This window comes from Aethalodelphis obliquidens, unplaced genomic scaffold (assembly GCF_003676395.1).
Source record: "Aethalodelphis obliquidens isolate GAN/ISIS:26980383/991018 unplaced genomic scaffold, ASM367639v1 scaffold3, whole genome shotgun sequence".
In the NCBI taxonomy this organism is placed as follows: domain Eukaryota; kingdom Metazoa; phylum Chordata; class Mammalia; order Artiodactyla; family Delphinidae; genus Aethalodelphis; species Aethalodelphis obliquidens.
The window spans coordinates 41,789,431-41,813,214 of NW_020837947.1; the positions used below are offsets into that span (position 1 = coordinate 41,789,431).

Sequence of the window (23,784 nt, forward strand, 5' to 3'; positions counted from 1 at the left end):
AGATGCAAGAAGGAAGAGATATCGGGACATATGTATATGTATAACTGATTCACTTTGTTATAAAGCAGAAACTGACAGACCATTGTAAAGCAAGTATACTCTAATAAAGATGTTAAAAAGACCGTAACAACAACAAAAGAATCCCAACAACAACAAAAACAATATGACATATTGTAAAATAAAGTAACAAATTTATGTACTACAGGGATTAGAACGTTGACATCTTTGTGGGGCCATTATTCTGCCACTGTAGCAGCTATGTTCATGCATAATGAAAAGTGTGCCTTGAAAATTTTTTTTAAGGGGAAAAAAATTGTTGCTTATTGAGCAGGGTGTGCAGGTGTTTACATACCTAGTCTTCTTTAACAAACTGGAATTCATTCATCTGAACATGGTTCTCTTTCAGTGTAGTCACTCTGAAGGTCATGGGCGTACTTTAATGAAGCTCTCATGGCTCAAGAACAGTTTGAACTCTGAAACTGTCTTCGGAGCACTCATTAGAATATCCTTAATGGAAGCAAATGCTCCTTCTTTGAGAGTAAGATTTATTTTTTGGAAAGAAGCAAAATGCTGGATTAAGCTAGATAATACTTTCTGGATCCAAAAGAAGGATAAATTATAAAGAAACTTTCATGACTTAAAATTGGCTCTGAAGATTTTAAAAGAGAAATTCTAACAGATTTTGAACAATGATAGTCACGTCAGAATAAGTGTATAATAATAAAAGATAAGCACTTTGAATATTGATTTGAATGTATAAAGTTTGCTATTTATTTTACTAAGCTACTTTGTTTACATCGTATATAGTAAAACATCATTATTACTTCAAGGATATTTTTATTTGTAAAGTAAAGAGAAGTCTTATATAAAAAGATGTTTCTACTGAAACTATTTGACATTTGCTTACTCTTAATTCTCATGTTATGTTGCCTAATTATGGAAGCGATTTGTTACAAACTAGCTCTTTTCAAGTCCATTATCTTTCATATTGTGTCCTCTAACTAAATCCTTTATAAGATGTAGTATTGTTTTTTAAAATGAGCCGAAACTAGATCATTGGTTTAAAAAAAATCCTCAAGTCCTGTATCCAACCCAGAAAATCACTGACTTTCTCTTTCATCTTATTAATGATCTTTAAAGTTTCAGGAACCAAGTAGTAATTATCTGGAGAAAACTATGAGAAATTTTCAGTGATGCTATTTATAGAATTTTGCTTCAAGAAAGTCAGGAAGGATGACTTGAAATAAAAACATGATTCTAAATTTCTATGAAAAAAGTTCTTATCTATAAAAATCACTTAAAAGGCCAAATGAACACTTTCAGCCAATGAGCATACCCTAATTGGCAAGATCGTAAAGCATGACTAATTGGAACACTCTGACTTTAGAAAATTTAAAATTAGTTTGTATCAAGGCTTATGTCATAAGTTTCTGAAGAAAAATTTGAGTTTTAAAATTTTATTTACTTTGCCATTAGAAAACTTTTGTTTTCAATGCTGTGCTTTCTTTCCTTCTGTCTCTGTCTTGGTTTCTCTTTGTCTCTCTCTCTCTTACACACAAACACACACACACACACACACACACACACACACACACACACACAGATTCCTTACCATTGACTAAAACTGTCCATTTGTACAATCATCTGCCCACAATTCCACTAATTGTATGCTGTAGAGACTGTTCATGTTCAGAAGGTCTAACACAGTCAATGGTTAACAGATTAATCTGAGTGAGCTAAAGGTGTCTTGGGGATAGCCAAGGCTGGGCTTGCTGTGTGTTCCCATCTGCCCTATTCACCCTTCTCCACCAAAGATGCCAGGCGAGGCAATTTGGCCACTAACTCAGAAAAATACGAATCTTTGTGTGTGGTGTAATATTGGACTATAGGAGTGTTTCACTTTTCACAAACTCTGTATATGGAAAGAACACCTAAGGAAACAAATGTGAGTTATTATTCATAGTACAAAATGATTTTTCAATTTACAAGAAATACTCCGCGCATTTCCCAGTATTTTAAAAATATAAATTATTTACAAAAATTTGTTTGGAAGTATTGTTTCAGGAACATGTTCACTGCAAAAAAGGTGGTACGGTTGTACCATAGGAGAAATCTTTCTTGATTTTACATGTCAAGCAACAGCATTCCAGGGCTTTAAGGTTTGTTTAGCCTCTGGTACTGTGAAAATATTCCAAATAGAATATTACCATATTTTCTTGTACAATTTCCCTTGATATTTTCACTCTCAAACAGAGTTGGGTGGGAGAATTTTGTTCATACCTAGCAGCAATCTCATTCATTTTTAGGAGATTTCATCTCTATTGACTGGCAAATGGTCCTACGTGAGGTCACACAGTAATCCATCAGTGGCAAAGCTAATTGGAATGTGGGTTTCCATAACCTTCTCCTTGTGTCTCAAGCAGATTCTTTCACCTAGATCGCTTTGCATGCAATTGTGAATTTTTTCATCGCTCTTCTTAAATTTGCTGTCCAAGAGTGAGAGTGTATGAGAGGATGAAGTGGTTTAGGCAACATGTCTATTTTTAGGTTTTCTTCCCCTTAAATTGGATCAATGGAAAGAATATGTGAAGTGGAAAATATGTGAGTAAAAGGAGCTGGCATTTAATGAGCAGCTACTACATCAAGGAGACGTTGCTAAAGCAGTGTGCATCACAGGTTGGCTGACTGGTTGCCACGTGGATCTCAGACAATTCTGAGAATGTCAGAAGACCAGAGACAGGTCTGTTTGTAGGAAGAACAGAGGAACTTCACTGAGGAAGGTGCTAAAGTCTGCAGTAGGAGATGGTGGCAGGATCAGAACAACATAAGGTGTTATTGTTTGCTGCATTATTTTTGCCTTAGACCTGGTGGAGGAACATGGACCGTTGGATGCAGTGTTATATTTGCATATCCACAACCACAGCAGGAGGCAGGTTTTTATATTCTTACTTATAAGAGGGGAAACTGATGCTCACAGAGAGAGAAAACAAACACATAAAGGCATCTCACTTTTTCAGAACTTGTCTACATGAGCCAGTGGAGCTGATGATCACCAGGGAACCAAGCTGTCTAGTTTTACTGTCAGATTCATGTTGTCAGTGTCCTCGAGAATCTTCCCTGTCATGGGTGGATCCAGTCACTCCACTTCTGTAATCCCATAGTATTTTGTGTATGGATACATTTCACTGCCTTTCATGCTGCACTGTAAGTTGTTTACAGATCTTCCTTCCAGGAAAACAGGATAAAATTCTTGGAAATTTAATTTTCCCCCTTAAATCACATGCCATCCGGCCTTCTACCCATAAAACTGAGCCATGAGGAAAACAAGAGCAGGTCCTTTATAGAACAGAGAGGTCATTGATGAGCTTTCAAACATAAAGCTGAGTTTCCTGACTTCTTTTTAAGGAAGGGTCTAGAGGGTCATGTTTGTGGAAAGAGAAGAGATTCAAAGTTCTGTAATCTCCCTCCAACATATCAAGAATCGATATTGCCAACTCCAGCAGAATTTCCTCCAGAATGTGGAAGATTGCCTTTTCCTCCCTTAGGGCCAAGCCAGGAGGACTGGTGTCCCAAAAGGAGGATCTGAGATGAGGAAGTCCATGCTAGAGAGGATGAGGGAGGGAGCACTTTTCCCCCACCGTGGACATGGCCAGAGGGAAGGAAATTGACAGAGGAGAAAACCAGCTGTTGAATCATATGTGCCCAGAGGGGCCCTCTCCGAACTGAAGTCCCAAGGGGAGAAAGAAAGCTAGACAGTTTGAAAGCAAACTGAAAGCAAAGCATCTTTCCTTTTGGACAGCACCACACCAACCCGAGGAGGTCACATCAGACAACAAGCACAGGTGAAGTGTTGTTAGTTAGAACACTCTCATTCTCCAGCATCCTTCTTAGCTCCTGTTTTGCCAGAAGTCAGAGTGCTCTGCAAAGGGGTGCAGGCTGGCTGACCTGAGGCAGGACAGGGGGTTCTATGTGCCACAGCCAGATACCTGGAGGTCCACATCATCAATGAGAATCGGGGGGCTCAGCAAGGGGGGAGGAGCAGCAGAGGCCAGCAGAGTGCCAGGCACAGAACTGAGCCACAGATCCACACCCAACCCAGTGAGTGCACGCTCAACAGCTGGCCGACTGCCCAATGGTGGACAGCAGCCAAAGGACCAACGTGAGGCCAAAGGTCATGCTAGAGACCCACGTGCCTTCTCGGAAACGCGTATGGGAGAGAGGAATTCTGAGAGGCTGGGCCTTTGTCCAAAAGCAACTGAACTATCCAAAGAAAGTTTTTAAACCAGAAGAAATTGGTAAGTTTTACATCTAACCAGACTTTTCCCTCCAGCCACTGCTATTTAGCTACCTTGGGGATATTTGGAGGAGGTTCACTATGAAGATTAGATCAATTGTAGGATATAAAGAAGGTACAATTGCTTTGGACATCTAAGCATAGCATGAGTGAATCTGCATCCAGGCTTTGCCTGCAACACTTGAGAGCTAGGACAATTTTTTCATCATCTTTATATCCCCAGAGCATAGCAGACTACTTAAAGGTGTTTAGAGTTCCATACTTGGGTCCTGCAGGAATAAATGCACTTACTGATGATAAAACTATTAAAGATCATTTGTGTTGCCTTGCCCAATAACTGGCCCTTAGAAATTCATCCTTTCATTCATTAACTTTTTTATTCAAATATTTCATATATGTTTGACATCTATATGTACCTGATCTTGTGAAGGAGACAAAGATGAATCGTTTCCACATTTATTCAAACATCAGACATTTTTTCAGTGCTTATTGTGTATCAGGTACACAGGTCTCACCTCAAAGACCTTACAGACTTAAAGGAGAGAGGAAATATGTAAACAGCTATCATATAAAGTAGAAAGTGACAGTTACAGCAAGGAAGGTGAAGAGGAAGAAACAGAGTCAAGACACGATCAAATGCATGTTTTCCTGGCTGCTGTGGAGTGTAGTGGGAGGAATGGAGAGAGACACTCCTCTTACTTTCCAATGGAATTACCTGATGGCATCAGGGCACCAGTCCGCAGGACCAGAGTCAACGGAGGTAGAGTATGAAAGCTCCCTTTTGTAGAAGGCAGTTTGACAGAACACATTTAAAAACAGGTTTAGGGATGGGCATCATCTGGAACTAAAGAAAGACTGAAGATAGTTTTAGTGTGTCCTTCGATGATATGCAAGGGTCTCTCCCCTACATCAGGACAAAAGGCTGACCAAAAACTGTGCTGCGTCCAATCAGATATTTGGATTTAGACTGCTACACATTTCAGTTATTTTCACAATCACGAGAATAGGAAGTCCAGATTTGAGAAATCTGAGAGTCAGAATATCATGTTCCCTTTAGGGGTAAGAACATTGCTTTTGAATACTTTGCCTTTAAATGCACTTTAAAATAGCTCTTGAATAGTCATTAAACTGCCACAGTCCTATACCAGGGACAGGTAAAAACAGTGAGGATATAGAAGGACATACAGTCTTAAAAGCTGAGCTCATAATCGTAAACTCAAGCCCACGGGACACGTTTCTAATGTGCACAGGCGTGCTTTCTCTCTGCTCATCCATGGAGGTGGAAATTCAGGTTGGTTACAAATAAAAAGTCTGCTTAGTGACTTTCTCTCGTGTGTCACAACTTCTTGACTATAGGACCTCCGTTACATAAATCTTCAGGGTGAGAAGTACCTCTTCCCATGTCTCCACTGAGCCGAATGCATATTTTTCCCACACTGCCACACTGTATTCTAATTGTTAGGGTAGCTGTCTATCATCCCATGGTATGTCTCTGGTCTGATCAGTAGCTGTGTCCCCATCACCTAGCCACAGTGTTGGCATTTTTTAATCAATAAAGGAATCTGGATGCCAAGCCTATTCATATGACTTAAACTTTAGACTCCAGAGAGACATAAGAAGGTACAAATTACCCAGCCTTTCTCTGTATCTTATACAACTTAATTCCTAGCCTACTGAAAATTCAGAAAGAGTGGACCTAGAAAGTACTGAGAGTTACAAAAAGCCATCACTTTGGTAAAAAACTGTTGCATGTGTATGTTACACATGTATGTCGCATGTGTGTACCTTGTAGAATTAGTCTGTATGTCGCATGTGCGTACCTTGTAGAATTAGTCTCAGGGTCAGATATCACACTGCATATTAGGGAGGCTGGCTTTCATTCTGTATTAACCTCTGCTAACATACCCAAGGAGAGGAGTGGGCTGAAGGAAAACAATCAGGGCTAGAGGGTTTTCTTTCTCGTTCTTTGCTCCTGGGAAACTGCTTAGAAAATGGGAAAAGCTCGGACACAGGCACTGTGTGAAGGAGGGGATGTGTTAAAGGTACAGTCTCCTCAGTATGGTTAGCAAGAGAACTGGAAATTGTTTCCCATGTGAGTTCATTTTAATTACCAAACTATACTGTTTGAAGAGATCTGCTTTTTTCTTATTTCACAGATGTACTAGTTTCACCTGTTTGCATTTTAGTACTACATGGCTGAAGAAAGATGAATAAACTTTGGGTGAGAAGTTGTGAAGCTGGTATTTCTACTGATATGGTTCATATAGCAGTTATAAAAATAGCACAGCTTTTAGAATTTATCCAAATGTCATTGCTAATCTGTCTCAAAGTCATAGACACAATCTATTCATTCTCTACAAGTCAAGAGATACAAACCCACAAATGTGCCTATAAAATAAAATCCTTATAAATCCAACATGATGGTGTTACAATCTCTCCTTTGACTTTCTAATAAAAAAAACAGCTGGGTTTTTTCACTTCCATGTCTGTCTTTCATCATCTTTTTCCTGAATAAATGTTATCTTTTGCCTTTGTTAACTTTCTTTAGCTCCCTACTATAAAGGCAAAGTTAAAATTTTTTTTCCAAAAGATGTTTGACATTGTTAGCCATTAAGCAACTGGAAATTAAACCCACAATGAATTATCACTGCACACCTTTTAGAATGGCTAACATAAAAAACAGTGATAACACCAAATGCTGGTGAGGGCAGGGAGAACAGGACCTCTCATACATTGCTGGTGGGAACGTAAAGTTGTACAACCACTCTGGACAGTTGTTTGATTGTTTCTGAAATCAAATAGTCATTTTCCACATGATCCAGAAACTGTAGTTTTGAGCATTTATCTCAGAGAGATGAGGTCTTACGTTAATATAAAACCTCCACATGAATGTCATAGCAGTTTTGTTTTTTTTTAATTTTTTAATTTTATTTAATTTATTTTTTTATACTGCAGGTTCTTATTAGTCATCAATTTTATACACATCAGTGTATACATGTAAATCCCAATTGCCCAATTCATCACACCACCACCCCCAGCTCCCCATGGCTTTCCCCACTTGGGGTCCATACATTTGTTGTCTACGTCTGTGTCTCAATTTCTGCCCTGCAAACCAGTTCATCTGTACCATTTTTCTAGGTTCCACATATATGCATTAATATACGATATTTGTCTTTCTCTTTCTGACTTACTTCACTCTGTATGACAGTCTCTAGATCCATCCACATCTCTACAAATGACCCAATTTCGTTCCTTTTTATGGCTGAGTAATATTCCATTGTATATATGTGCCACATCTTCTTTATCCATCTGTCTGTCGATAGGCATTTAGGTTGCTTCCATAACCTGGCTATTGTGAACAGTGCTGCAATGAACATTGGGGTGCATGTGTCTTTTTGAATTATGGTTTTCTCTGGGTATATGCCCAGTAGTGGGATTGCTGGATCATGTGGTAATTCTATTTTTAGTATTTTAAGGAAACTCCATACTGTTCTCCATAGTGGCTATATCAATTTACATTCCCACCAACAGAGCAAGAGGGTTCCCTCTTCTCCACACCCTCTCCAGCATTTGTTGTTTGTAGATTTTCTGATGATACCCATTCTAACTGGTGTGAGGTGATACCTCATTGTAGTTTTGATTTGCATTTCTCTAATAATTAGTGATGTTGAGCATCCTTGCATGTGTTTGTTGTCAATCTGTATATCTTCTTTGGAGAAATGTCTATTTAGGTCTTCTGCCCATTTTTGGATTGGGTTTTTTTTTTTTTAATATTGAGCTGCATGAGCTGTTTATATATTTTGGAGATTAATCCTTTGTCCGTTGATTTGTTTGCAAATATTTTCTCCCATTCTGAGGGTTGTCGTTTCGTCTCGTTTATGGTTTCCTTTGCTATGCAAAAGCTTTGAAGTTTCATTAGGTCTCATTTGTTTATTTTTGTTTTTATTTCCATTTCTCTAGGAGGTGGATCAAAAAAGAGCTTGCTGTAATTTATGTCAAAGAGTGTTCTTCCTATGTTTTCCTCTAAGAGTTTTATAGTGTCCGGTCTTACATTTAGGTCTCAAATTCATTTTGAGTTTATTTTTGTGTATGGTGTTAGGGAGTATTCTAATTTCATTCTTTTACATGTGGCTGTCCAGTTTTCCCAGCACCACTTATTGAAGGGACTGTCTTTTCTACATTGTATATCCTTGCCTCCTTTGTCATAGATTAGTTGACCATAGGTGCATGGGTTTATCTCTGGGCTTTCTATCTTGTTCCATTGATCTGTGTTTTTGTTTCTGTACCAGTAACATACTGTCTTGATTACTGTAGCTTTGTAGTATAGTCTGAAGTCAGGGAGTCTGATTCCTCCAGCTCTGTTTTTCTCCCTCAAGACTGCTTTGGCTATTCGGGGTCTTTTGTGTCTCCATACAAATTTTAAGACTTTTTGCTCTAGTTCCGTAAAAATTCCATTGGAAACTTGATAGGAATTGCATTGAATCTGTAGATTGCTTTGGGTAGTATAGTCATTTCCACAGTATTAATTCTTCCAATCCAAGAACATGGTATATCTCTCCATTTGTTGGTATCATCTTTAATTTCTTTCATCAGTATCTTATAGTTTTCTGCATACAGGTCTTTTGTCTCCCTAGGTAGGTTTATTCCTAGGTATTTTATTCTTTTTCTTGCAATGGTAAATGGGAGTGTTTTCTTGATTTCATTTTCAGATTTTTCATCATTAGTGTATAGGAATGCCAGAGATTTCTGTGCATTAATTTTGTATCCTTCAACTTTACCAAATTCAGTGATTAGCTCTAGTAGTTTTCTGCTGGCATCTTTAGGATGCTCTATGTATAGTATCATGTCATCTGCAAACAGTGACAGTTTTACTTCTTCTTTTCCAATTTGTATTCCTTTTATTTCTTTTTCTTCTCTGATTGCTGTGGCTAGGACTTCCAAAAGTATGTTGAATAATAGTGGTGAGTGTGGACATCCTTATCTTGTTCCTGATCTTAGAGGAAATGCTTTCAGTTTTTCACCATTGAGAATGATGTTTGCTGTGGGTTTGTCGTATATGGCCTTTATTATGTTGAGGTAGGCTCCCTCTATGCCCACTTTCTGGAGAGTTTTTAACATAAATTGGTGTTGAACTTTTTCAAAAGCTTTTTCTGCATCTATTGAGATGATCATATGGTTTTTATTCTTCAATTTGTTAATATGGTTTATCACATTGATTGACTTGTGTATATTGAAGAATTCTTGCATCCCTTAGATAAATCCCACTTGATCATGGTGTATGACCCTTTTAATGTGTTGTTGGATTCTGTTTGCTAGTATTTTGTTGAGGATTTTTGCATCTATATTCATCAGTGATATTGGTCCGTAATTTTCTTTTTTTGTAGTATCTCTGTGTGGTTTTGGTATCAGGGTGATGGTGGCCTCATAGAATGAGCTTGGGAGTGTTCCTTCCTCTGCAATTTTTTGGAAGAGTTTGAGAAGGATGGGTGTTAGCTCTTCTCTAAATGTTTGATAGAATTCACCTGTGAAGCCATCTGGTCCTGGACTTTTGTTCGTTGGAAGATTTTTAATCACAGTTTCAATTTCATTACTTGTGATTGGTCTGTTCATATTTTCTATTTCTTCCTGGTTCAGTCTTAGAAGGTTATACCTTTCTAAGAATTTGTCCATTTCTTCCAGGTTGTCCATTTTATTGGCATAGAGTTGCTTGTAGTAGTCTCTTAGGATGCTTTGTATTTCTGCGGTGTCTGTTGTAACTTCTCCTTTTTCATTTCTAATTTTATTGATGTGAGTCTTCTCCCTCTTTTTCTTGATGAGTCTGGCTAATGGTTTATCAATTTTGTTTATCTTCTCAAAGAACCAGCTTTTAGTTTTATTGATCTTTGCTACTGTTTTCTTTGTTTCTATTTCATTTATTTCTTCTCTGATCTTTATGATTTCTTTCCTTCTGCTAACTTTGGGTTTTGTTTGTTCTTCTTTCTCTAGTTCTTTTCAGTGTAAGGCTAGATTTTTTATTTGAGATTCTTCTTGTTTCTTGAGGTAGGCTTGTATAGCTATAAACTTCCCTCTTAGAACTGCTTTTGCTGCATCCCATAGGTTTTGGATCGTCGTGATTTCATTGTCTTTTGTCTCTACGTATTTTTTGATTTCCTCTTTGATTTCTTCAGTGATCTCTTGGTTATTTAGTAATGTATTGTTTAGCCTCCATGTGTTTATGATTTTTACGTTTTTTTCCCTGTAATTCATTTCTAATCTCATAGCGTTGTGGTCAGAAAAGACGCTTGATATGATTTCAATTTTCTTATATTTACTGTGGCTTGATTTATGACCCAAGATGTGATCTATCCTGGAAATGTTCTGTGCACACTTGACAAGAAAGTGTAATCTGCTGTTTTTGGATGGAATGTCCTATAAATATCAATTAAGTCTATCTGGTCTATTGTGTCATTTAAAGCTTCTGCTTCCTTATTTATTTTCATTATGGATGATCTGTCCAGTGGTGTAAGTGAGGTGTTAAAGTCCCCCACTATTATTGTGTTAGTGTCGATTTCCTCTTTTATAGCTGTTAGTAGTTGCCTTATGTATTGAGGTGCTCCTATGTTGGATGCATATATATTTATAATTGTTATATCTTCTTCTTGGATTGATCCCTTGATCATTATGTAGTGTCCTTCCTTGTCTCTTGTAACATTCTTTATTTTAAAGTCTATTTTATCTAATATGAGTATTCCTACTCCAGCTTTCTTTTGACTTCCATTTGCTTGGAATATATTTTTCCATCCCCTCACTTTCAGTCTGTATGTGTCCCTAGGTCTGAAGTAGACAGCATATAGATGGGTCTTGTTTTTGTATCCATTCAGCAAGCCTGTGTCTTTTGGTTGGAATATTTAATCCATTCATGTTTAAGGTAATTTTCGATATGTATGTTCCTATGACCATTTTCTTAATTGCTTTGGGTTTGTTTTTGTAGGTCCTTTTCTTCTCTTGTGTTTCCCACTTAGAGAAGTTCCTTTAGCATTTGTTGTAGAGCTGGTTCGGTGGTGTTGAATTCTCTCAGCTTTTGCTTGTCTCTAAAGCTTTTGATTTCTCCAACGAATCTGAATGAGTTCCTTGCTGGGTAGAGTAATCTTGGCTGTAGGTTCTTCCCTTTCATCACTTTAAGTATATCATGCCACTGCCTTCTGGCTTGTAGAGTTTCTGCTGAGAAATCAGCTGTTAACCTTATGAGAGTTCCCTTGTGTGTTATTTGTCATTTGTCCCTTGCTGCTTTCAATAATTTTTCTTTGTCTTTAATTTGTGCCAGTTTGATTATGTGTCTCGGCATGTTTCTCTTTGGGTTTATCCTGTATGGGACTCTCTGAGCTTCCTGGAGTTGGGTGGCTATTTCCTTTCCCATGTTAGGGAAGTTTTTGAGTATAATCTCTTCAAATATTTTCTCGGGTCCTTTCTCTCTCTCTTCTCCTTCTGGGACCCCTATAATGCAAATGTTGTTGCATGTAATGTTGTCCCAGAGGTCTCAGGCTGTCTTCATTTCTTTTCATTCTTTTTTCTTTATTCTGTTCTGCAGCAGTGAATTCCACCAATCTGTCTTCCAGGTCACTTATCCGTTCTTCTGCCTCAGTTATTCTGCTATTGATTCCTTCTAGTGCAGTTTTCATTTCAGTTATTGTATTGTTCATCTCTGTTTGTTTGTTCTTTAATTCTTCTAGGTCTTTGTTAAACATTTCTTGCATCTTCTCAATCTTTGCCTCCATTCTTTTGCCAAGGTCCTGGATCATCTTTGCTATCATTATTCTGAATTCTTTTTCTGGAACGTTGCCTATCTCTACTTCTTTAATTCTTTTGTGGGGGTTTATCTTGTTCCTTCATCTGGTACATAGCCCTCTGCCTTTTCCTCTTGTCTGTCTTTCTGTGAATGTGGTTTTTGTTCCACACGCTGCAGGATTGTAGTTCTTCTTGCTTCTGCTGTCTGCCCTCTGGTGGATGAGGCTATCTAAGAGGCTTGTGCAAGTTTCCTGATGGGAGGGACTGGTGGTGGGTAGAGCCGCCTATTGCTCTGGTGGGCAGAGCTCAGTAAAACTTTAATCTGCTTGACTGCTGATGGGTGGGGCTGGGTTCCCTCCCTGTTGGTTGTTTGGCCTGAGGCAACCCAACACTGGAGCCTACCTGGGCTCTTTGGTGGGGCTAAATAGGGACTCTGGGAGGGCTCACACCAAGGAGTACTTCCCAGAACCTCTGCTGCCAGTGTCCTTGTCTCCATAGTGAGCCACAGCCTCCCCCCCTCTCTGCAGGAGACCCTCCAACACTAGCAGGTAGGTCTGGTTCAGTCTCCCCCGGGGTCACTGCTCCTTCCCCTGGGTCCCAATGTGCACACTACTTTGTGTGTGCCTTCCAAGAGTGGAGTGTCTGTTTCCCCTACTCCTGTCTAAGTCCTGCAATCAAATCGCACTCACCCTCAATGTCTGATTCTCTAGGAATTCCTCCTCCCGTTGCCGGACCCCCAGGTTGGGAAGCTGACATAGGGCTAAGAACCTTCACTCCAGTGGGTGGACTTCTGTGGTATAAGTGTTCTCCAGTCTGTGAGTCACCCACCCAGCAGTTGTGGGATTTGATTTTACTGTGATTGCGCCCCTCCCACCGTCTCATTGTGGCTTCTCCTTTGTCTTTGGATGTGCCATATCATATTTGGTGAGTTCCAGTGTCTTCCTGTGGATGACTGTCCAGCAGCTAGTTGTGATTCTGGTGTTCTTGCAAGAGGGAGTGAGAGCACATCCTTCTACTCTGCCATCTTGGTTCTTGTCTCAGCAGATCTCTCAGACAATCAACGAGATTGATTTCAAGTCTGTCTCATCTACATGGATGTTAGAGCTGATATAATTCTGTGGTCAGAACATCAAAAGAATAGACTCCTTCTCCACCTTCTACAGGCTACACACATACCTTGGCTTGTGGCCTCTTCCTCGTTCAAAGATAAAAATGATGGGTTGAGTCCTTACATCACAAAGACAATGACCTTCTCCTGTAGTCACACCTCCCTCTAACTCCTCATAGCAGTTTTATTTGTAAAAAACCAAAGCTGGAAATAATCCAAATGTCCTTCAGCAGGTGATGGCTAAACAAACCCTGATATGTTTATACTATGGAATACTACTCAGCAATAAAAAGACCAAACTATTGATACATGCAACAATTTGGGTGGACTTAAGGGTATTATGCTTAGTGAAAAAAGCCAATCTCAAAAGGTTAAACACTGTGTGATTCCATTTTATATAGCATTCTCCAGCTGAGAAAGTCATAGAGATGGAGAATAGAGTAGTCGTTGCTAGGGATAGGAATGAGGGTGGTGGAATGGGTGTGACTTCATAGGGGTTGTATGAGGGAGTTTCTTTGTGGTGATAGTATAGTTCTGTATCCTGACTGTGGTCATAATTACACAAACCTATACATGGATCAAATTGTGTAGAGCTACACACACACACCGACAAACGAGTGAAGGAAAAGGGATGAAAACTGAATCAGGTCTGTGGCTTAGTTAACAGTATTGTACCAATGCCAATATCCTCGTCATATAAAATGTCACCATTGGGGAAAAGCTGTGTGGACAGTTCATAGAATCCTATATAGTTTTGCAATTCCTTGTGAGTCTATAATCATTCCAGAAATATATATTTTCCTCTCACGCTTCATGCATTAATTGTTTGTGACATTTAACCATGAGTTTAAGGAATTAACTGAAAGGGCAAGAGGATAAAGCACAGAGAGCCTCTTCATGTCTTTTTGTTCTATATCACTGTTCTTAAGAGAATCAGAAGACAAAAGTACTTGGTCCTTTGCCAACTAGTAATGAGGACTGTCTTGTTAAAACAGAAGCGCCTTTGCAAAAGGGCTGTTGGGCTACATCCTATCATTCCTTTCCTCAGAAACCGTCACAGCTCTCTTTTATTTACAAAATTAAGCCACACTTTTCATCCTGACCTTGAAGCCCTCCTACGACATGACCCCAGCTTAACTTTTTGGCTCTATCTTACTTTATTCCATAATGAGCACCCATTGCTTCAATCTGTTCTCTGCACCACAGACTGCCTGCCTTTAAAACTCAAATGTGGCTTCCCACGGCACTTAGCCTAAAGACTCAAACTCTTGACCTGGCTGTCAAGACTTGTTGAGTCTAGCACTTGCCTCCTTCCCCAGCCCATCTTGCACCACTCTTTTCTTCACTCTCCTTGCCTAGGCACAAGCCCTTGCTCACAACCTCATTCTTGCCATGGTCCTTCCCACCACAGAGCCTTGAGCACGCTGTCTTCTTTGCTTGGACCTCTTTCCTTCTCAACTAATCTTCCACTTCTCTTATAGAGCTCAGCTCTACCACTAGTCGTTTAGGAAAATCTTCCCCAACTTTCCAGTTTAGGCCAAGTTGTTCTGACAAATGTTCTCGTAGAACCGTGTTGCTTTCTTTTAGAACACTCATCTCGGACTATAATGATGCAGCCATTCATTTGGTTATTTGGCTGCCTTTCCCATTTGCCTGGAAGTGCCAAAGAATATAGAAAGTATCTTTTTTTTACTGTTTCCTCACTGTTCACTACCTAATACACTGACTTGAACAGAGAAGTATTCAGTAGTTATTTTTGAAGTGACTGGATGAATCAAACTGGAATAATTGTTCTCCAATCATATTCCTCAGGTTTTCTGCCCCTAAGCTTTTGCCATGATTTTCTTTCTGGGTTCAAAGCTATACCTAAATTTTATTCAATCTTATAGACTCCTCTGAATGGGTACTTTCTTGCCTCTGCAAATAAACATCATCTCTGGCTCCTGTGAAAACTATAGCACTTTGGCATCCGTTCCCTTGCCGTACATGATGTTACTATCAATAGACTATGCCTCTTGTCCCCTTTATAAGTTCAGAAGCTCCTGGAGGGTAAGGTTGATTCATTTCCTTTGTTCTTTTCTCTTTTTTAACTCTGTAGAAGCTTTATCATTCTTTTTTCTTCTGTTAACGTTTTTATTCTTTAATTTCATTTTATTAAAATTTTTTTAATTTTATATTGGAGTATAGTTGATTAACAATGTTGTGTTAGTTTCAAGTGTACAGCAAAGGTTGATTCATTTCTATTTACATCACTTGCAATAACTAGTACATTTCTTAGATGTAGAATTAGTGTATTTTCCTTATTGATTAATATATGAATAAAAGCTAAACACTTAGCACGTATTATGTTCTCAATTAATATTTATAAAAACAAGGGAAAATCATTATAGGTCCTTGTTAGTTCCACTGATTTGCAATGAGTAAACAGAACTGAATTACAAAACAGCAGTACAGACATGGTTCCCAGAGCAAATGCCTTCTATTCTGACCATTTATTATTATTTAAGAAGTTTATTTTTTGTAGATAGCAAAATGGTTCTAGAATTGTTTGATTCAACATGCTTTTTTACTTCCCCCTATCCCTTGCTCAGTAAGTTATAATGAAGACAAACTGATATTTCGGTAGAATTACTTTTCGACTATCGACAGAATTAAAATAAATTTTGCATAGAATGCAGCATTAAATGCAGTGTCAAACAGCTAATTTGAGAGAGGTGGCAGGATGGATTAATGGTGGTGCATAAACATAACATGGGTTGAACAAAACACCTGAGGACAAGGGGAAAGTTGTTAAAACCTTGTCACTGGGCTTCCCTGGTGGTGTAGTGGTTGAGAGTCCGCCTGCTGATGCAGGGGACACGGGTTTGTGCCCCGGTCCGGGAGGATCCCACATGCCGCAGAGCAGCTGGGCCTGTGAGCCATGGCCGCTGAGCCTGCACGTCCTGAGCCTGTGCTCCGCAACGGGAGAGGCGACAACAGTGAGAGGCCCGGTACCGCAAAAAAAAAAAAAAAAAGAAAAAAGAAAAAAAACCTTGTCACTGTCTACAAAAAGAAATTGAAAAACTGAAAAATTTTTTTTATAAATCCCCATAGAACTTAAGCAACCAGTAATTGGTTGTGACTTTTCAATGCTTAACAAAAGAAAACAAAAGTCAAATGGATTTCCAAAGGGGTACGTTTCCTCTTCATGCTCCCCAGGAGGCCCATTTATAATTTTTGACTCTGCACTAATGGGCCCAGTTCTGCCATGAAGCCAGCATTCCTCTTTCTTCTCCCACATACCGGTATAGACATTCCAGGGGCCTCTGCATGTGGGTAGAGAACTGCTGGCAATTTCTGTGTCCCCAAATACTGGAAATCAATGCAATTTAATTAACCTCTTTAAACATTTTTGAGTGCCTATTATGTGCTGGGTTTCCTACCAGGTACTAGCGATTCAAAGGCGAACAAGAAATCCTCTTTGCTGTGAAAAGCTTACAGCTTGGTGGAGTAGGTGGAAATATTCAAACACCATTCTTAGGTAAGACCAACTGTGAAGACAGAGCTCTAAAACAAAGTGCCTGGGAGCACAGGAGAGGGAGAGCATGAGAGAGAGAGAGAGAGTGAGAGAGAGAAAGACAGAGAGAGAAATTTGTTGTCATTGTGGGGCTTGTGGAAGTGAATAGGAGCTAGGCTGAGTTTGGAGCACTGTGGTTTTTCTCCCAGCATCCATCCACCTCATCTCTTCCTTGATGGGTGACAGATATGAGATTGGGTGAGACTGATCCTGCCCTGACTCCAGGAGTGAGTGCTGATTGGTGAGCCAGTGATTCTCAACTAGAGATGGTACCTGCTAGAGGGCATTTGGAAATCCATGAGGACACTTCTAGTTGTTACAAAGGCTGAAAGATGCTATGGGCGTTTGATGGGTGGGGACCAGAAATCTTAAATGACCTATAAAGTAGGAAAATGACTCACATCATGAAAAACTGTCCTACCCAAAACGCCAGTAGTACTCCTACTGAGAAACATTTGTCTAAACAAGTCAGAGAAATCTCATCCTGTATTGGTTCAGAGAGTCCAGGTCTAGGTCAGTTAGCTCACACTGGTCCCCTGCCATCAGTGTGGTCCAATCAAATAGACCTCTGGACTTTTCTTCAGTGGTTGCAGGGAAGCATCCTTTCTGTCCCTTATTGGGTATGCAGGAGGAAGCATGTAGACCCTACCTGATTCTGATTTAGATAGATTCCCATTCAATCTATATAAGCTGAATTTATTCAAGTGGTTTGTTTGCTTGTTTGTTTCTTCATTTTTGTTATTGTTTCTAAGCAAATTATTGGAATGGCAGCAATGTTGTTGAGGTATCAAATCTAAGTAAAATCTGATACATGAACAATATTTTGTTTTCATCCTGGAGGCTTGGAATGACTATAAAATTCATAATATTGTCATAAAAAGAGAAATAAGGGTGAAACAAAAATAGTCAAGATTATTATTTATGGTTTAATGAGGAATATAAGTGGTGCCTGGTAAAAATCGTGAAAATCTAAGTTAAATTTGCAATAGTGTGTGTGTGCGCATGCACGCGTGTACACATAATTACATAAAAGAAAAAAGAGAGAGGGAGGGAGGAAGGAAGGATGCAGTGGCTATCTTCATACCTAACACACTGTAGAAATTTAAATCTTGTCCCTTTAGGAAAAATTCTGTCTCTTCAGCTTACAAAATCTACACATTAAAGAAAGCTAAAAGAAAAGATTATTAAGCACTTTGATTACTTAATCAAAGTCCATTAGCATATTCTAAAATCTTATAAGTTGTGATTAAAATAGATTTATTTTTATGCTTATTAATAATTCTTCTGCTGACGTAAGATTAGTATTCTTAGCTACAAATTATTTTCCTACATTGTCAATGGTTCTTGTGGTGTACTAAAAACAAAGAAGAGATATACAATTACATGTGAATTAAGAAAAATTAAAGGAACACAGAAATAAACTTCCACTTAATTTTTATATAACCGACTTCCCTCTTGTTGCAAAACTTACAAACTAGTAATCAGAACTCCCAAGTGACTAAACTGAAAGTAAACTACATCTGGAAAAATGAGGAAGATGTGAAGGGAAGAGAGCCTTGGTACCTGGATACTGGTCAGAGTCGTGTACTGGTAAGCCTTGACCACCAGATAGTTTGCTTCCAAGTCTATCAGTCCCAGGATCATATACTTCCACCATCTTCGTCGTAAAATTGCCAGGAGGTTTTCTTCTCCTGCGTTACAAAGTTAAGAAGAAATGGATTAAGCTCTGAACACGTTGAGAAACTGTATATTTAGAAGGATTCTAAAATATATATTACAGTACTATATTTTTTACCGTACCTTATCAAACGTTTAACTAAACAAATGAATCAATATGTCCAAGAATGACATGCTTGTGCTTAGTTTACTAGACTTCATGGTAGATTTCAGCCCTTCAAATTAGTTCCTATCCCAGAACAAGACTGGACAGGTTTTTAGTTCACTATGCAAAACATTTTCTCACAAACATTTGAACAAAAAATTTTGTCAAGTAAAAATAAAAGGAAAGGTGTTCAGAAAGGCTGTATAAACACGTGAAATCCAAATCATCCTGAACTTCAGGATTGTGGTAAAATAGACAAAAATGAAAAGAGCGTAGTCAAATGGAGCAAAGCCTGTGCTTAGCTGCAGATCTGCAGTAAGGCTGCAGGGTGCCACCCTGAGGGCTCGCTCGCCTCTGAACCTTACATGCAGGTGGTGTGTGGGTGATGGAAAGAGAGAGGAAGCTGGGGGTCACTCATCGATGGGGAAGAGTGCCACAGGCCTTGGTCTTAATGCTGCCGACGACTGCAAACTTCACCATCTTGCCTCTTACGCTGGTAGCCTCAGAACAGACTCTGAACTGCTTAGGTCTTCATCCTTATTTTTACATATTTCAGGCCTGAAATGTACCTTTTCTCAAAGTGGGGGAACATGATTATTAATAATAACAGCTTTCTGGGGCCAACCTGTGAGGAATCCTTAGAGGATGTGGAACATGCAGAAACTCTGAGTGAACGGTGATTCTTGATACCAAAGAAACAATCCAAACATTTGGCCCAAAGTATGTTTTCTCTTGCTCTTCAATGTGCTGATTCCCCTGCATGGACTCTTCTTCCCCCAGCCTTCAAATGAAGGAGCAGCATAGACTCTACCACCAGGAAGCCTTCCTTGATCTCTCACTTTGATCTTCTCAGAATCGGTTGGGTTTCCATGCTATGGGCTCCTTTAACACCCTTTCTTATTCCACAGATACAGTACTTATCTCCCTGTATTATAATGGCCGGTTTTCTTGACTCTGTTACTCATTAGATTATTAACAATTTGAAGAGAGTGGCACTGTCTCGGTCATCACTTTATCTCTAGGGCCCAACAGTGCATGGTGAGTAGTCAATAAGTAATACAGAATCTATGAACACATTTTGTGTTTAATAACCTCAGCAATGTTAAATAACATTGAAATTGAAATATTTAAAATATATCTACTATAAACATTCATGCACCAGACAATGAAAATTGTTTTCTAGTTAGAACATCTGACATAAATTCATTTGGTGACCGTTTTACACATAATACTCTATACATAGGACATAAAAAGGTCAATGGCACACTGAACCGCAAAGCTGAAATTCTAAGGTCACAAGTCATTGTCCCAGTTAATTTACATGATGAACAGAGAATTGCTAAACTCGGAGCACACCAGCCACATTTCAATATGTGACATTGAAAATCTGGATCATGGCGCTGTTTGTTCCGCCAATCAATACATATTCAAAGTTACACAGATTCAAAGGAATGATTTGTTGTCTTGCTGTTTGTTCTGCTGAAGAAGTTTGCAAGCGAAACACTCTAAACAAATGCTCCCATATTGTTTCACTTGAGCACCTGAAAACGTACAACACACTTGCTTAGCAAAATTATCCAGGAAGGCAAGAAAGCTCTCTTTTTTTTCTGGCTGAGCAAAAAATGCAACCTTTAAAAGGACTGCTTAGGGATTTATCTACATGACTCTCATTAACACTGATGTATAATAGGCCATTAAAATTCTAGAATAGTGAAGATGTATTCTTTAGAGCTCTTGTGCCAAAGTGCTTTCTAAACCTCACGAAACTGGGCCATCCATAATAGCACCAGCACAACTGGTGGTACGTTAACGTTTTGAAGCAAAAGAATTTTAAAAAAAATGAACTAAGAGGAGTAATAAAATCTATGGGTGCAAATTTTAGAATTATAACTTGGCATTTAAATTTGTTCTGTTATTATTCTTACTATCAACATGTTCAAATATAAATAGAAAGCATAGAGAATAATGTGATAAGGTAATCTCCAACCTGATTTAATTAATGTTAAAATTTTGCCATGTTTGCTTCAAATTTTTTTCCGAGAAAGCAAATGTTACAGATGAAATTGAAGCCCCCTTTCTGCCACTGCCAGATTCCATTCCCTTCCCTCCTTCCTCAAATCACCATCTTGATATTGTTATGTATCCTTCATGTTCATGTCTCTGTTATATGTTTTCTACATATGTATGTATTTAAATGAAAGTTTATTGTATATACTGTACCTGTCATTCTTCTAGGGTTCTTTATACTTACCATTGTTCTAGAAATAGATCCCTATTTTTTAATGTAGAGAATAAATGTAATATACTTTAAATGATATATAATCCCATTTTATGAATATGCCACAATTTATCTCATCTCCCACTGACAGACATTTAAGTTGTTTCCAATTTTTCTTTAAAGAACATCCTTGTACATATGTATCTCTATAATTGGTTTAGAGTTTAATTCTGTTTTCATTCTCTTTTTAAAGAACTGTGGAGTATGCCAGTACTCACAAGTGTGAAAAACATAATTAAAGAAAGTAACCCTAATTGAAAGTAACATAGCGTTCCAGCAACAATAACTATGGCAATAATTGAGACTAGAGAGGGAAATTATTGACAGTCTTGATCACGTGACTCATATCTCATTTTACTAAGCATCAACAGAACGACCAATCAATGTGTTTTTTCATTTTTGTAACAAATACTTATATGATACTATGTACCAGGCAGTGTCTATGTGCTTTACAAATATTAATTTACTTAATCCTTATAATATCCCTGTATGGAAGGTATTTCTTCTAACCGTATTTACAGATGACAAAACCGGGGCCTGGAGGAGTTAAGTAACTTGCCCAAAAGTTCACAAAGATGAGACAGGATTTGAATTCATGACAATCCGGCACTAGGCTTCATACTCACTGGTACTGCACTATTTTGCCTTATTGGTTTGTAATTACGGCACCGTCCTCAGGAGTCATTCATTTTTCATTAAAGGAGCTATCATGACCTGCTTGCCCCAACTCACATGCAGGGTGCCCCCTCTACCAGACTTCAGGGGGCGCCTGGCACATTGAAGCCGACGTGCACAGCGTCCCCTAGTGTTGCCGGTGCCCCGCTGCACAGTCGTGTGTCCATTCCTGAATCAGCTTAGGGATGAGCATGTGTCCCATCACCCTCACTTCAGTATCAAAAGTTGATGTCTCCCTGCCTGATCTAAGTGCCTGACAGAGTTTCCCTTGTGAAATGTAAAATAAGGCTTTCAATCAAATTTATGGCTCAACAAAGCCTAATGATAAGAATTACTGTTATATGCTGTACTACTAGTTGAAGCCTTGGGCGTAATAACAATGGTCACACATGGGGTGGGGCGAGCGTGGCAGTGGTCAATGAATGTTGAATGAAGGAAGCGGAAACACCTGTGCAAAGACTGAAACATGGTCCACATTCACGGCAGCGACCGGAAACCTGAAGAGCTTTGATTCATGGATAGGACTCTTGTTCACCCCCAGTGGTGGTCTGAGTAGAGAATAAAAGGATTGCGAGACAGCACCAGAGGTGAATTCAGCAAAGGGAACAAGAAGCTGCATTATTCTCGGGACTGCGTTTTCATTTAAGGGCTCTCATGGGTGGGGTGATCCTTCATGGTGTTTTTCTGCAAGGACAGAACTCAGCATGCATTTGCACAGAGGGTCTGCAGCAAGAGTGAAGCCCCTGCAAAGAGGGCAAGACCCTTGCTTGAATGGACGCCTCCTCGGCTCACAACTTGAAGCCATAATGCTATCTTCCTTTACCAGAACTCCAAGGGAAGAGGTTAAATATTCATCAGTGAATCTGAAAAAAGGTATGACTGAAGATGGAAGTTTTAATTACTCACCCTTAAAAGGTGAAATTTAGTATTAGGATGTAGAATTCAAAACAATTCTTTGGTCAGAAAAGTGAACAAAATAAATGTGCTAATAATAAGGAAATGAAAATGTAAGTGGTTCACAAAAAGAATTGCAATCCATTGCACTTCATAATGTGAATCTGAGGGTAAGGATGAAATACAAAAAGGACAAATAATGAAGATTACATTTTGTTTTGTATTGTTTCATTCACTGTCACTACTGGAGCCAGACAGTGAGATTAAGAAGAGCATAAAAGGCAGTCCTTTAATGTGTTGGCTTAGTGGCAACAGACCTGGGTTTGGACACTGATGTACCTTAGTGGTACTGAGTAACTTGGGTAACGGCTCTGAACCTTGATCCCTCTACTGTGAAATGGGGACTGTAGCAACTATTTCATAGGGCATTGTAGATTAAAGGCAGTATGAATGTCGTATTTAAGCTAATATTTAATGCCAGGTATGTGCACAAGACATGTCAGCAAGTGGTGGGGTCCTGGAATCCTTGAATCCTGACCAGCCACCCACCACAGACTGGCTCACTGCAAGGGATGGATCCTGCATGGAGGAAGCCCAGGAAAATGAACTCTTTTAATTTCTCATTAGGGCTTTAGCTGCACATCCTCTGTCTCTAACTCTTGAGATTGTGGATGGATCACACTGCAGCCAGCATATGACATTTGTCCAGACAGGAGGCAGCCTGAGGGCCGTGTCCTTGACCTTGACACCTCTCCCCTGGGCCAGATCCTTGTCTTGATTCTCCGGATCTCACTACTTGATCTGGGAGGGGAAGCCATGTGAACACACCCCTTCCCCCTAAGGCTTGAACTAGAAATAGCTTCGTTCTCTGGGACTCTAGTCCTACTGGGCCTTTCCAGGGTAGGGGCTTTGAGGAGGTGTTTCCAAGGTTACCACATAGGTTGCATGTGACAGGCAAAACGTAAAAGAGGAAACCACACAAAGGGTTCAAAGAAAGCCAAGAGAAGAGACACGGCCTCAGTTCCCACTTTACACCCTTCACATCCCTCTCGCTCAAGTTCCCACTCACACTGCAAGATCCAGTTACCTGGATGTGAAGCTCCCATGGGAAGCTTCCCCAAAGTCTCTGCTTCCCCTCAGCACTTATTTCTCTTTTTTACGTATCCTGAACTATGCCTAGCATAGTGATTTAGACAGATAGTTACTCACGTAAATAAGATCCTGTTATCAAGGTAAGATAGCTGAATAACACCGTTAAAATCTACTCGGTCATCTGGCTGTCTTCCAGAGATGCCTAATAAGGGTTTGGAAAAATATCTAAAAGCAACTAAAAATGAATCATAATCACGTAAGTTTCTGGTAGCTGTGACTTTAAGAGAAAATCCATATATGT

At 39.2% G+C, this 23,784-nt stretch overlaps 1 protein-coding gene across 1 annotated transcript in view; it reads right to left on the reverse strand.

Annotated features, from left to right (window-relative positions):
* The window catches only part of SLC35F1 (solute carrier family 35 member F1), a 172,695-nt gene that overhangs the window by 73,529 nt on the left and 75,382 nt on the right, over positions 1-23,784 (reverse strand). Inside the window, exon 2 of the mRNA XM_027087783.1 lies at positions 18,286-18,413. Coding sequence (XP_026943584.1) covers positions 18,286-18,413 — 128 coding nt within the window. The remainder of the gene's footprint in view (positions 1-18,285; positions 18,414-23,784) is intronic.